The sequence below is a fragment of the Cariama cristata genome, unplaced genomic scaffold, assembly GCF_000690535.1.
Source record: "Cariama cristata isolate BGI_N322 unplaced genomic scaffold, ASM69053v1 scaffold37823, whole genome shotgun sequence".
NCBI lineage: Eukaryota > Metazoa > Chordata > Aves > Cariamiformes > Cariamidae > Cariama > Cariama cristata.
Window position 1 is genome coordinate 8,652 of NW_009607301.1, and position 15,272 is coordinate 23,923.

The 15,272-nt window shown below is 46.5% G+C and overlaps 1 protein-coding gene across 1 annotated transcript; it reads left to right on the forward strand.

Moving 5' to 3' along the window:
• Positions 1-321: 321 nt before the first annotated feature.
• On the forward strand, positions 322-15,055 carry LOC104158904 (coronin-1C; the record flags this gene model as incomplete). The annotated part of the gene is made up of 9 exons (XM_009696673.1): positions 322-470; positions 7,645-7,774; positions 9,667-9,848; positions 10,439-10,558; positions 11,045-11,149; positions 12,330-12,475; positions 13,511-13,568; positions 13,660-13,905; positions 14,563-15,055. Coding segments are annotated over 9 exons (1,256 nt in total), but the record flags the coding sequence as incomplete, so codon positions are not given.
• Between the last annotated feature and the right edge of the window lie 217 nt (positions 15,056-15,272).

A 15,272-nucleotide genomic window follows, 5' to 3' on the forward strand; every position in this document is an offset into this window, starting at 1 on the left:
AGACGAAACCAGAGCTTCACTGGTCAGGCAGAGCCCTCTTCCCAAAACTTTGGGGATGGACAAAGGGACGATGTCACAGCAAATGCTGAGATACGGGCAGCAAAGCATCCCTGCATCCGAGGGAGAGCAGAGCGCTCCTGTGCTGAACCTCTGAACCCTTTTCTTGCACCATTAAGAGTTTCCAGGTAGTTGGTGCTGGAGAAGAGAATCGCTGAGATGGTTCAAACTTCATGAAATTGTGAATACCGAAAGAGTTAATGGAGAACTAAGAAACATCTTCCTCCACTCTGAGATGCACTCTGTGCTGTCTGTGTATTACAGCTCTCTTTCTTGTTTCCCCACTTCAGACAGGCAGAATTGACAAGTCCTACCCAACAGTGTGTGGCCACACAGGACCAGTGCTGGACATAGACTGGTGTCCTCATAATGACCAGGTCATCGCCAGTGGCTCTGAGGACTGCACTGTCATGGTAAGTGTATTTAATTTGTCTTGCGGGGTGGGGTTTCCTTCACGCTAAAAATGCTGCTGCAAACGATACTTGTATTTCTGAAGACATCTCCTGTTCCGACACCGAGGGCAGAGTCCTTGCTGTGGTGGGAGTGGTCATGGGCATTCTGCACATTTTGTCTCAGCTTAAGAAATGATGCTATTTTGGCTGCAGGACCTAGCTAAAAATTGTAGCAAATATAGCAGAGTGAGCTTTACTACCTGCATAACAGCAGAATTTGGACTTTCGCAATTGGTACTTTCTTCTCACGTTACTGTTTGAGAAGATGCAACCTCAGGCTTCTAAGAATCTCTTCAGCACTGAGATGGCACTTGGTGTAATGGACTTGGCCTGTGTCTTCCTGGCTTTGTCTTCAATTGCTCTGCCATTTTTTCCTTCCCCTGGGGATTTGTCTGATGTTCAGGAAGAGGAAAGAGAAGAAGGAGTGTCGGTGGTGAGGTGTTTTGATTTGTAGTGCTTTGCAGAAGACGGAGGTGGTTCCTTACCTCAAATGTCCCTACGGATGCAGTGGTGTGTTGTTGGGAAGAGGGGGGGATTGGAGAGGAACAAACCCATCAGGTTTCAGAATTGCTCCAGCTCCTGATTTAAGGATGATGCTTTAATTTTTTGCTATATCTACAGGTTGTGAGTAGATGTCAAAAGGGCTTTTTTAAATAAACAAATAAAGAACAATCCAAATTCTGCACCTGCCAGCCTTGGTCCTGAGACCTGTTTTACCTCAGTCAGAGCCCACTGAACAGTAGATGACCTTGGTCCGTGATGGATGTGGAATCCCGTGTATGCAAACACAGCAGAATAAGTGAAAGAAAATCCTTGTGAGATGAAATAATGCCAAATAACTTCAGTGATCTTTGGCCATATTTAGAAATGCTGTAGGCTGAATGTTATATTGAAATCTTATTATAGATCATGTCAGATAAATTCCTTTGCTTCTGTTCATCGTTAAAATGTTTGGGAGGGGATTCATCCCAAGAGGCTTATCCTGGGGCAGCTCTTGCCTGTGAGCTCTCAGTCTTGGAAGCTAAAGCATGTTAACAAAATGTGCTATATTTAATATTAAACAAAACAACAAGCTTCTGTGTTTGTAACGTTCACTACTGAGCTAGAAGGATGCAGGAATGTTTCTCCGGAAAACAGGATCCAGAAGGGCTGCGAGTCAGAAGGAGCAGTTTCTGAAACATGAAGCATCACCAGAAGCAGGCCAATCTAAGGTCCATAGCTGCCTCCTTGGAGGCGAAAATCAGTCTCTAATCCAAGTGCAATGAGAAGTATGTTGTGAGGCTCCAGAGGGATTGAATTATGTAGAAAAACCAACAGCGTTCGGTTACAAGTTGTCCAAACACTCCTAATGTAGATGCAAACCGTCTGTGAGAGAATCAAGTCTACAGCTGCGCGAACAAACTCTGTGGGACGTGGGTTCATGGTCGGGTGTCTGCTCTGTGGTTGCTGCTTATCCGCACGCGCTGAAGCAGGAGGTGAGCATCCCCTCCGTCCCCGGTGCCAGCATGCATGTGGACAGACGCTGAGGTGTAGCTGGCTGTGAGTTTGCACACTCGTGTTCATGTACGGTATCTGTTGGTGTGGCTGTGTCTTGAGTGGAAGGGAGCAAGCAGCTGGGAAGGTGAAATAAGGGAGTCCTTGCTGCGCTTGAAGGAAGAAGCATACGCAACTCAGGATTTGGACATTGTTAGGTGTGTGTTAGCTGGAGGTATGAAATGCAGCGAAGCTGAGTGTCAGCGGTACCAATGAAGGAAGAGAACTGAAGACTTAAGGTGAATCTCCTGTTAAGTATCGCAGAACTTCTGATGGGAAATGATGTGTCCCAAATCATTTGGGACAGTTGTTAACTGGGCTGGATGGAGCTAGAGTATGTAAAGAACAACCCTGGCCTGGACTGTTTGGAAACAAACTGGATGAGCTAATGAGCCTTCCCATTTTTAATTGCTTTTCTGTCCTGGCACGGATAATTTAGCATCCTGTTTTCTTTGCTTTTCTTCAACAAAGGTTTTGGAGTCCTGCTTCCTGAACAGCCTGTCACAGAATAAACTCATCTTACTTTAAAGGATATGTGGTTGTTCATCAGCTCTGAACTCTTCATTAGCCAACATGAAATGAGAAAAAGTGATGTGGTAGAGGAAATCATGCAGCTTTCTGCAGAAGTGCCAGCTGCTTTTAAAAGAATACCTTATGTTTTTAAAGACCATCTGTGCCTTGGCACTCAAGGATTTAGGATTTTACTCTCTGCCACAACAGATCTCATCAATGTCAGCTAGACATGTATTGAGGGGAGAGAGCAGGGCTTTCAGATGGTATCTAACCCATGTCTCCGAGATGAAGAGGGTTGATTGCCTGCAGCTGTAACTTTGAACTGTCTGCACCCTTGGTGTTGCACCAGGAAGGTTAACTGGGGCCTTTCAAAAGCTGGAAACATTTTCCTATAAATAAAACCTCAGATATCTTTGTAGAAGGTGGAAATACCTTCTGAGCTGCATATAAATGTTGAACAGGTACAGTGTTTGAGATCATTAGACTAGGGTTTGAAGTAAGGGACTGGGAAAGAAGACATCTTTTTCTGGTGCTTGGACAGCTTTCGAGGTTTAACTGTTTGCAGCTGCAACCAGATTTGTCTGATGAAAGGGACTTGATAGGTGTGATCTGACAGTTTCAGGTGATATGCTCATTACTTCTGCTGTCACATCTGATGCATTCAGAAATTATTTGGAGGCAGAGAAGAAAAAAAAATGGTGGGGGGCAATGCTTAGGGCAGCTCACCCTTGCAAGACCACCTTTGTGCAAGTCACGGTGCCAGCAGGTACAAGCACATCACTGTCTGATCCCAGCAGAGGAAAAAAGTAGGATGGACCTCTCCAAAACATCACCAGCTTTCTTCTCTGTGGTAGCGTAGGCTCGTGGAGGAGCAAATGCTCTTCCTTCGTCCCACGCTGGGTATTCCTTGGGGCATGCATTGGCCTCTGTCCCCTCCTGCCCTTACTAGTTGGAGTAGTTCGAGATAGAATGAAATACTTGTAGTCTGCAAGTGTTTAAGTATTTCCTCTTTATAGCTTGTTCTCAGTTCTCCAGAACGCGGCCCATTTCACATGTCCAATGTAACACAAGAGCCCTAATCAGACAAACGATGCAATGTAGGTAATGGCAGCAGCCTGTCTTGCCCCATTTGCTGTTTTCTTGTTGAATTTCTCTCTTCTTTTGCAGAAGAGCAGGACGGGGAGTTCCCATCTCCTCCGCTCCAAATTGCTCTCAGAAAGACTTCTTTTAAACCACTGGGACATGCAGATACCTTCTGTGGCCTCTTCTGGTGTTCTCTTTGAAGAATGTTTTCTTGTGCCAACAAATAAGGAATTACTTCAATATTCATGCTTGGTATTCTGCTGAATGACTGTAATGTACTGCAGGTTTTTTAGTTCAGCTGGAAAATGTTTGATTATATAAAGCCTTGTAGATGGTATCAGAGGGCCTTTCTCAGGTATGGAAAATTTGCTTCATCAGAAAGTGAATACTGATGAGTTTGGATGTAACGGCCAGAGTAGAGTTCATTTGGTTGAGCAAATTGTTTTAAAAATTTAACCAGAGCCCTTGCCATGACCTGGGACACAAACCTGTTAGCAGGCAGTTAAGAGGTAGTGGGAGGACAGGATGGACCAGGACCAGCTAACTGTGGAGAAGGTCTTACAGCTACAAAAATGGATGCACAAAGTGCCTTTTCCTGCAGCGATACGGGAGCAGAGACGTAGATAAAACCCGGGGCTCAAACTCATTTGTTTCCTCATGTAATGTGAATATAGGAATTGATGTTGTTCCTAGAAATTGGCTTAATCTTCTCTGCAGGTTGGTGTAGAGCCAGAAGAGACAGTTTCTGATTCTCTTTAAAGGGTATAAAAGAAGTGCTGAAGAAGTTTGCTTTAGTTTCTTTCTCATATGCTGTTTGTGCAAAACCTTTCCCTCCTGCTCTTCCTCTGAGACCCAAACCTCTACACACCTCCGTGGCGTGACTTCACTTCCTCGATCGCAAACAAACTAGCTGTGTTAACTTGAAAAAGAAAAAAAATAAAACCCAAAATAAAAAAACCCCCACCCACCCCAAACCCCCACAAGCGGGAGAGTTGACAAACTGTTACTGATGTCCTATTGATCTTGCAATATTTTAAAGTTTCCTTTGTGTACTCATCCTGAGTCCTCACCTTCAGCAGGCTGGGTCCTGCATCCAAAGGGAAAGTTCCTCCTTTTGCCCTGTGAATTGAATTTCATCCCACGCTGAAGACAGGGACCCCGCCCTGTGCAGGAATGAGTGGGCCAGGTCGCTTGGGAGCATACCCTGACCTTTCACACTCCTAGCTTTATTTTTTTGCAATACCAAGCAGGATTATTAGGTCAATAGTTTCTGTAATCTGCAGAGGATTACACTGGCCTACAGCTGCTGTACACTGTAGGGGCTTTCCCTTAAAGAAAAAAAAAAGTGTCTGTCCTCCAGAGGCTTTTAAAAACATCTTTTTCATTGGTATTTTGCCTCTAATACATCCCTTTCCTCTCCCACCCCCTGCACTCGCTGGCTCACGTTTAAACTTGGTCCTGGAGTTTTCTGGCACTCAAATTACCTTGCTGTGAAACTACACTTCCACAGAGGGGTCCCTGCATCGTTCCCGGCTGAGACAGCGCAAAACAGAAACGGGGATCTCGGGGACCCGGTCCCTTTGCTCCGGTTGCCCGCAGCTGCAGCCGTAGAAGCTGCTCTGGTTCCACTGCTGGCCCTGTGTGGCTTTTCTGCAGGTCACCCTTGGCCCGGAACCTTGTGTGTGCTGTTCCTGCATCTTTTTGTGAAGAAATTCAATTTTCAAAGCTTCCCCTACAAAGAGAGTGAGGCTGAGTGAGTTGGGGCAGGTCACTTCATCACTCTTGGGGGAAGAAATGGCTGTGTTCATCAGGGCTCACTGTTTTTAAAGGCTCCTCAAGACTCTGGAATAATGAGATGCCTGGCTCCCTGCTTAATCCTCCGTGTAACATCAGCCTGGCGTAGGTCAGTCTAGGCTGTCATGGCCTTTTCATCTGGTAGAGAAGTGGTTTTGGTGTTTTTTCCTGTTTCTCTTCCCCATGTCAGCTGTTGCCCCAGCATCTGCCTGCCAGGCAGAGCTGTCAGACCCGAGCTGCTCATGTCGAGCATCCTCTGCCCCCGCACCTAAAGCTCTGCTGGGCACCTCCCCTACCTCTGCTTCATAGCCCAAGGCTCTCCTGCCTTGCCTCTTCTCCTGGGGTCTCCCAGCTCTCGTGGGTTTTTTTTTCCAACTCACTGGTTTAGGTAATACCTGTTTTCTGCAGCGTTGCAGCACTGCTTACAATCACGATTTGGAGGTGGTTCACCTGAGACACCTGCATGCACTTACGAAGTTAAGTGCAGGTACCGGTTTTAGCAGATCTACGTTAAAGTCCCCCTGTCAGCAGACACATTTTAAACTGTTGCTGCTCTCAGGTTGTTTTTCCCTGCCTGGCAAGAAGAAAGCCACTTCTATAAAAATTGACGGCTTTGTAACCCAGTTTTATTGTGAAATGGGCAGGTGAAATGATTTGTTGCGGTTCGCAAGGCACGTTGTGTTTCTAGTGCAAGCCTCCAAGAGCGTGCTGTGGCTGCAGTCGCTAGCAAAGCCGAGGTGGAATTGGAAGCGAGCAGGACAACATCCTGCTTCTCCAGGCTCAACAGCTCCGGTTTGCAACCCAATTTTTAAAACATGATTGCTGGTAAAAGTCTCAGTTTATGTCATCTTGTTGCTAGCACTGTTCTATCAGGCAGGAAGAGAAAGAGGCATTTTCAACCCTTGAGGAGAAATTTTCTGCCGAGGTAGTGTGCCCGTCACAGGTTATTCCTCCTGGGATGCTGAAGGTGCTGGGAGGGACGACGTCGGTGAAAGGTGAAATCATTTTAGGGTTATTTAGAGGTGAGCTGGTACGTGCTGAGAATTTTTTCATCTCGGTGGATTCTATTTAAGCAGCAGCCATCCCTGCGAGAAGGGAGAAACTGGATTTAGTGCAAAAATCCATGTCACCCTCACGCGTGTCTGTCTGCTTCGCTTCCGAAATCCGCACGGCTCGCACCTGCTGGCTCTGACAGCTTGCTTGGGCATGGTGGGCAGGGTCTGGCAAGCCCTCTTCTCCAGCCCCAGAAAAAGCAAACAATAGGAGGCGAAGCAAATGTGCTCTGATGCTGCCACCTACCTATAGGCAGCTATAATTGCTCACTGATGGGCTATTTAATTTTTTAATACACTGTATATAGGTCAAATTCAGTTCAAAGATGATTGTCCAGTGCTGAATTGCAGGAATAGTTTTGGTAGGGCTAATCCTGCCTTGGGGCACGGGGTGATGGGTTTTGTCTCTTCCATCCCTGGTTCCTGCCAGTTGCAGAAGCTGCCTCCTTCAGTGAATAAACCCGCTCTGACTCCACAGCTGGAATTCCAGAGCTCTGCGATCCTTGGGGGTCTGTTCCTCCTCCTGATGGCATTTTCCCAAAGATGCTTGCAACAGAAGGGTTGTGTAACCAAGCAGGCAAGAAGTGAACAGGCAGTTCGAAGGTAGTTTCTGCAACGCTGACTTGGGCTACTTTAACCTTTGTCAGGACCAAAGTGCTCTTCCCCAGTTAAATGGCATCTGAAAGGAGGCTCTAAATATAACGTGAAAACTAATTGCCAGTATTTCTAAAGAAATAAAAAGTACGCACCAGTATAGCTGCAGTATCGTCCCTCCGAGGGACAAGCATAATTTGAAAAGGCAGCAGTTCGTTCAGATGGAATTTAAGCTGCAAGGCATATTTTTTTTCAAATCCTTCTCAGGCAGCATCAGAGATGAGTGGATCTCTGGAACACAGCGATAACGGGGCATTTGCAGCGTAAGGAGCCGGTGGTTATGTACTGGCAACGTGAGTGAGGAAGGACGCTAGGCACAGATCAGGCAAAGGTTTATGGGTGGCTGGTAACGATTCCCTCCCTGATTCTTTCTTCCTGTGTTTATACTGAGAAGTGACAACTCGGACTTCTGTGGTGGCGTGGCGCAGGATGCAGGAAGCAAACGAGTAACGGGCTGTTCAAAGGGGATGGCCCTTGGCTAACCGTCCTTCCTTCCCCCTTTCCAGGTGTGGCAGATTCCCGAGAACGGACTCACCCTGTCCCTGACGGAACCGGTGGTAGTGTTAGAAGGCCATTCCAAGAGAGTCGGCATTGTGGCTTGGCATCCGACGGCACGCAACGTGCTGCTCAGTGCAGGTATGGCGCGTCAGGGCTGTGGGATCAACAAGCATCTCTTCCTCACATTTTGCTTGCACACCAGGGATTTTGGAGAAAAGCTTGTTAACTCTTTTTCTTTCTTTCTTCTCCCAGCTGCTTGGGGCCGGGGAATCATGAGACTAATGGCAGTACCTGGGAACACTGGGACACGTGGCTCACAGCCCCCTCCTTATCTTGGCCTTTTATTATCTTCAGTTTACAGGGACAAGAACCAGAAAATTGTCTGAAGGCATGAATTACAGTATTAAAATTGTCCCAGATTTTATTTGATCTGCAAGTTTTGTCCACTCGTAGCTGTTTACATCTGGACTCTCCTCATCCCTGTTTTCATATACTTTTATAAAACGCCCAACTGTTTCTCCTTTTCACTGATCCCTGCAAGGTATCCCAGAGTCTGGCTGGCCCTTCCATAAGCTTTCCTTTTCAGCATTTTTCCAAATTGTCTCCTTGACTGGTACGGTCTGTGCAATGAGATTCTTTTGACTGCTGAAAAACAGTCACATCATTATAGAAATAAAATGGCTAAGTCATTATCCATTAGCGCGGTCTGAGGCTTTCATAGCATGACCTTTAGGTTGGAGCCCAATAAAAGAAGCCAGTTCTTTCAGATGAGCCACGTGTGTTTTCTGTTGATATGAATGCCTTCTGAGGTACTAGTTCGGTTTTGATCTGGTTTCCCCCAAAATGCTTGGAGATGCAGACCTTGTGGCAGTTAATGTAATGAAACTCAATGTGAGAACACACAAAAGGAGGAGGTGATTTTTTTTTTTTTAGGTAGCTTCCTCAGACTCCCATACTCACAAGCAGCAAGATGTGTGTGTCCAGGCAGTCCGGCCAGGATTACTCCTAAGAAACACAGAGGAGAAGGGATGCTGTCAGGTCATTGCAGTCTTCAGGGTTCCTCCTGGTGACAACAGACTTTTGTGCCCTTTGGGAGTTCAGAGCGATTGTTATCTTTTGCCTCGTTACATGTTTTCACCCATCGGGAGCGTTAGGAGAAATTGCTCAGTCACACATTTTGCTTTCCTTCCCTTACCTGGTCCTCCAGTCCCATTCTTTATTTTGCTGTCATCTTTTCTTGGGTTGTATTCTTTGCCTTTTTGCTGTCCAGTCTGTGAACAAAACCACCTACCTGATGGTTGTAGTCCTTGTGAAACTGCTGACCTCAACTTTTGCTGCCTGCCATTCTTTTTTCTCTTTGTTCTACTGTTTCTCCTGCTGTCGCTTGCCTGTTTTCCATCCATGCCGCTTTTACTCTTTCTGCTGCAAATCTCTCTGACCTGAGAAGGCAACGACTGGCTGCCAGCCAGTGTTCTCATGTATAGAGTTGTAAGAACATCACCTCTTTGCCCTTGGCATCTCTTGCTCTGTAGTCCTGCAGTTGAGCCAAGACCTGAGAGCTCCTGCACAAAGTTCCTGCAGTAGCAGTGGCCAGGAAACACTTTTACAGACCTCCTTCAGCTGCATCACTACCTCCTGCTTTTCCCCTCAGCTGCTTCTCTGCCGGGGACCTCTCCCGTCCCTTCTGCCCACCCAGTGTGTGCAGGCAGCACGTTGGCTGGGGTCATGGCCATCTGTGGGAGCAGTGCCCAAATAGTCCTGCATAAACTCTCTTTGTTTGGGACAGCTACAGCACCTCTGAGAAGGTGCTCGGCACTTTCAAGGGAGGAGTTTTGTGCCATCTCTGAGCTGGTATTTGAGTGAGGATGTGCTGCCTGCGGCTCTGCCTACATGATGGTGCACAGAGCATGGTTAAGAGATGGTATCTGAGGCGTTGGAGCTACAGCAGGTTTTATTCCTTGTTCCCTGCTGCTGGCTTTTTTTTCTGTATACACCAGTGTTGTGACTTTAGCTGTTATTTTCTATTTTAGGTTGTGATAATGCAATCATCATCTGGAACGTGGGAACAGGTGAAGCCCTCATAAACTTGGATGACATGCATGCGGATATGATTTACAATGTGAGCTGGAATCGCAATGGCAGCCTAATCTGTACAGCTTCCAAAGACAAAAAAGTTCGAATTATTGACCCCAGGAAACAAGAAATTGTTGCTGTAAGTTTGCATGATAATTAAAGAAGCAACTGGGTTTCATTCCAGAAGAGGGTTAGCAAGAGCATATAGAGAAAGAACCTTCGTGCTTAGTATATATACACTGTCTTTAGTCGTGTTTTTCAAAGTGAGGAAAAAATTACAGAAGGGATAGCAGTGGTTGAAGGATTTGTCCGGGTTTATTGGGATTAGTGTTTGAATCAGGATTTTAGGGCTCAGTCTTAAAACCCGCAGGAGTGTAATTCCACATCTAATCCTTTTGTATAATTACAGTTACAAAGTTATGTACGCAAAGCGGAGATTTAGCAGCCTGCATATGTATTGTAGCTTGCGAAGAAGTCTTCCTTCAACCTTGCAAGAGTCTGATAGGCAAAGTTGAAAGGAGCCAGGAATGACCACTTCTTTTGTGGTTTAGTAATTGGTTTCTTCCCTCAAGCATCAGGCAAAGATGGTTGGATGTTGCTCCATGTAGTCGGCATCCTGCATGGAGGAGCAGTGTGTCCTGCCAGCGACTCTGTGCAGCTAGAAGAGAAACTGTCACCAGGTGGGCTTTTCTGTTTGTTGCTAGAGGCTAACCTGTAAATCTCTTTCAGGAGAAAGAGAAAACCCACGAGGGAGCCCGGCCCATGCGAGCCATTTTCCTCGCCGATGGAAACATCTTCACGACTGGCTTCAGCCGCATGAGCGAACGGCAGCTTGCCCTCTGGAATCCAGTAGGTTCCTGTCCCGTTACTACTTTGCTATTGTAATGCCCGTTGAGTTACTAGCCCAGACCTGCAGTCACCTGCTAAATTCATAGTTCATACACGTTTGAAGCGCCTGAGAAGATGTACACAGAGAGCGTATGTACTGCATGGAGATCGCTTCATTCTATACATTATACGTGCGGAGCAAGACAGCAACAGTCCCATCACACTGGCACGAGATACTCACTAACCTGACTATGTCACGTCTTCCCCTTGACTTGCTGAATTTTCTTGGGTCCTGTTTTTATTGCGTTTTGTGATTAAAATGTCCTTGGGGGTTGAATAAGCTTGTGACCGTTTCCAGCATTTGTTATTCTAACACACAGATCCTTCAGGGTGCTTAAGGCACCGCTGCATATTCACAGGCTATGAAGAACTGTTAATAATTTAGATGCTATGTTAACATGAGCTTTTCCATTCTTCATTAACATCACCAGCATTTTTTATTTCCAGAAAAACATGGAGGAGCCAATAGCTCTTCATGAGATGGACACCAGCAATGGGGTCCTGCTGCCATTCTACGATCCAGATACCAACATTATTTACTTGTGTGGCAAGGTAAAGAGAAGCTTTTGGAATAACTGGGTGTGTTTAGAGGGAGACTCCTGTTAAATGAATGATGCCTGTGAAATGTTCCCCAAGTATCTTGATTGAGAAAGGTAGAACCAAAAAATTAGCACTGCAGCAATGGTCAGGGCTGCAGACAAATCAGGCTGCTGTGAAATCTGTTTGATCCTCATTCTGCAGGACCATACAGAGAGCCTGTGAGGGTCTGGTATGGAATTGGATGTTTCTTTGAGATGCATTTATGTAGGTAAAGCTGCTCTTAATGCAACAAATCAAATACCATCATCAAAACATCTCTTGTTGGTGTTGACCTGAATGATTGTACATTAGTGTGGGAGGAAGGTACACTTTAGATGTTATCCTACTTGAAGATGATGAAGCATGTAGCCACGCTGACTGTAATTTTGTGGGGTTAAATAATAGAAAACTGGAATCACGTGCTCCTTTCTAAAAGCAATTTGCAGGCATTAAGTGCTCTAAAGTGCCCATTTCTGATGCCACAGCTTTGGACTTCCTACAGATAGGAGCCAAAGACAAGATGAACAAGTAATTACAAAGGAGAATCCATACGAGAATGTTCAAGAATCTCATCTTTATAAACAGCTAATGAGAAATACTTGGTTTATATCTGCTACCTCTTCTGCTGTTTCAGAGATGCTAGTGTAGTAGAATTGCCTGGAATCAAAGAGAAACTGGTTTATAGCCTTTCTGTCTGACTGTGGCAGAAAGTTGAGCTTTTTCGCAAGAGGAGATGTGGAAGTTGACACCCCTGGTCTTGAAGCGCAAGCTCAGGTTCCTGTACCGCAATATTTTGAAGAGCAGCGCTTATTGCTGAGAAACCATTTGGCTAATATAGTTGGGTTACAGCTTTTGTGGTAGTTCTGCTGATGCCATGCGGGTAGTGAGAACAGAGCAGCGTGCTGTCTGATAGCAACTGCTGCAAGCAGCCTGAGGAGAGGCATATTCGACTGGTAAGCAATGGAAGTTTTAGCTTAGGGAAAAAAAAAAAAAGAGAGGTATAAACTGTGCATTGCTCTGTAGCAGTGTTCCTGGAAGAAAGGGCTATCGGGTGAGATCGATGGTTGCCTGACCTAGCAGGGAGCAGGTGTGTGGGCACTGGGAGCGCTGGCCCCTCCAGCCTCTGGAGTGATCCTCCTTTCATTTCTTGCAGGGTGACAGCAGCATTCGCTACTTTGAGATCACAGATGAATCCCCTTACGTTCACTACCTCAACACCTTCAGCAGCAAAGAGCCGCAGAGGGGCATGGGGTTCATGCCAAAGAGGGGCCTCGATGTGAACAAGTGTGAGATTGCCAGGTAAGGAGAGAGGCTTTCAGAGTGGGTGATGTTGGCTTAGCAAGCCACCCTGTCACAAATTCAGCCATTCAGAAATGGAAAGTCCTGCTCCTGCACCCAGACAGTGCAAGCCATGTTCCTACAGTGCACGTCAGCCAGCTTTCTGCAGGCAAAGGACAAGCGTGGCAGGAGGGGAAGGGGCTGAGAGCCCTCTGTAAAACCCTCGTATGTGCTCCCAGCTGGCAAACCATGCGCTGCTGGGTGTAGGATCCCACTGTTGGAAAGACCTCTCTGCCACACTGTTGCTTCTGCAGTGATTGTTGGGACCTGTGATGTGAAGCAATAGTTGTGCTGGGCATAACAGCATACAACCTCAAAATATCCTGGGACTTAGGCTGAGCCTGTTATAAATGAATGACTGATAATATCTAGCAGATCATCTGCAGAAAACTTAGCATCAGGTTGGTTGCAGCCTGCACTGTCAACATACTGATGATAAAATTTTGGTGCCTAAGTCTGATTAGGAACCTCCAGCTTGTACACAGCAAGCAGGGTTGGAACCTGGCTTTGGGAATTTAGAGGGTAATTAAAGCAGCAGTGCAGTGACCAGAGTGGAGCTGTGATTCAGAAAACATGGGAGAGGAAGAAAGCATCTCAGGAAAGCAGGTTTGTGTCACTGCAGTGGCTCCTGGCACACCGCTGGTAGGGAACATGCTGGATGTTGCCTCTGGAGCCTTTTGGTGCTCCTTTGATTATTAATGAAAGCAGGAGCCCCTGAAAGGGAGCAGAGCCTGCACTTGCCCAAAGCACATGAATATTTCAGCAGCAGGGCCTGGTGGCCAGGCTGAGGACGTTGGAGTTCGTGGCACTGGCCCAGAGCAGAACTGCAAGGGGTGACCGGAGTGTGGAGACACGTGTGAGTGGTGAGCAGAAGGGCTGGCAGGTGTGGACCTGTAAATCACTGGTGTGGTGCTTGTCTCGATGGTCCGAGCAGTGGGCTCCCTTGCACGCTGTTGTCCTCACGTCTAAGTCACACCTTTTCTTTTTCTTTGAAAGGTTCTTCAAGCTTCACGAGAGGAAATGTGAGCCCATCATCATGACGGTTCCTCGAAAGGTGAGCATTACCTCCTGGTTATTGGTTTGAAGCCAGCTCGTGCCTTCCAGCCCTTAAGCACTTTGACCAATTCATCTCTTCTGGCTTGCAGTCGGACCTCTTCCAGGATGACCTGTACCCTGATACAGCTGGGCCAGAAGCAGCTCTGGAAGCAGAGGAGTGGTTTGAGGGGAAGAATGCTGATCCCCTTCTCATTTCCTTGAAGCATGGGTACATTCCAGGCAAGAACAGGGATCTCAAGGTGGTCAAGAAGAACATACTGGACAACAAACCTGCCGCAAACAAGAAAAGTGATCTCATAAATGCTCCAAAGAAAGCAGCTGATGCCTCAAACACTGTGAGTAAAATTCACAAGCTTTTGGGGATGATGGCCAAGACATGATTACCAGGGTGCTGCATCTTCAGAAATAGTTATAACAAAGCTCAAGCACATAGGACTCAAGTACGCCAGGACTTGGATGTCGGTGGGTGACCTGGAGTTGAGGTGGTACTTGAGTTGTGGTGTTCCAGGCAAGGTTTCTGTAGCTGTGGAAGGTTACTGGGAATTGTGACACCAAGGAAAGCTTGGTCTGTTGTTCCAGCCACCCTCCTGCCTGGGAGAGCTTCTGTGCACCTCTTGTGTGTGTAAAACCCAGCACAGGCAGTGGGACACGGGAACCTCAGGCTGTGCAGGTCCAGAAGGAGGTTGTACAAGTCTGTAGTTGGGGGGCTGTAGCTAACACGGGGTATAGTAATACGCGGAGATGTGGAAGTGACAGCTGTCAGTCAAGTAGGTCCATAAAGGGTGTTAAAGAGCAGATGGTGATCCGGTATGTCCTTGAAGCTGGCATTGCTGCTGCTGGAAGTGCTGGTCTCTGCCCTGAGCATCGCAACTGCTGCATCCTCACCCCACTTGCCTGCGCTTACGGCTCATGAGAATCCCATTCGGAGGAGCCCCTTACTTTGAGTCCTGCCAGCTCTCTTTAACAAATCCATCTCTTGTCTTGTCTTCCAGCAAAACGAAGCCAAATTGGATGAGATTTTGAAAGAGCTGAAATCTATAAAAGACACGATCACCAACCAAGACGAGCGCATTTCCAAGCTGGAGCAGCAGATGGCAAAGATCGCGGACTGAGCGGGGCGAGCGGTGCTGGCCCCATCGCCAGCCCAGGCACATTCCAGTTCCCCAGTTCGGCAAGCAGCAGCCTGCAGCATTCCAGTACGAGCTTTCCTGTTCTAAATTCACGTCAACGAGAGCTGATGATTAAAAGCCAAGCTTTTTAGTGAAAGATTTTTTTTTTCCCTGATGTTTTAATGAATTTATGTGACTGTGTCAAGTCAAAAAGAATAAGTGCTACTTTTACAGTCTTTTTTTTTTTTTTCAGATGTTATGAATTCTTGAAAACAAATTCATTCTGACTTTCAATGTTGTGCCCAAATATCTTTTTCTAGATTTAGGGACCAATGCCACATTGTTCTTAACCATTTTCTAAAGTTGCCAAAAAAAAAAAAGTTGCTTTTTATTTTTTCTTATTTGCCACTTTGCAGTATTTGTGTTTTAAATTTTAAAGGGACAGCACTGCGTGTGTGTGTGTGTGTGTGCGCGTGGTGGGTACTTATACTGTGCAGAGAACAAAACTGAAGCTATTTTGTATAAATCTTCACTTTCGAACAATCAGATCGGTTCCCTTTGCAGTGTGGCCGAGGCTGCTGCTGAGACCCCGC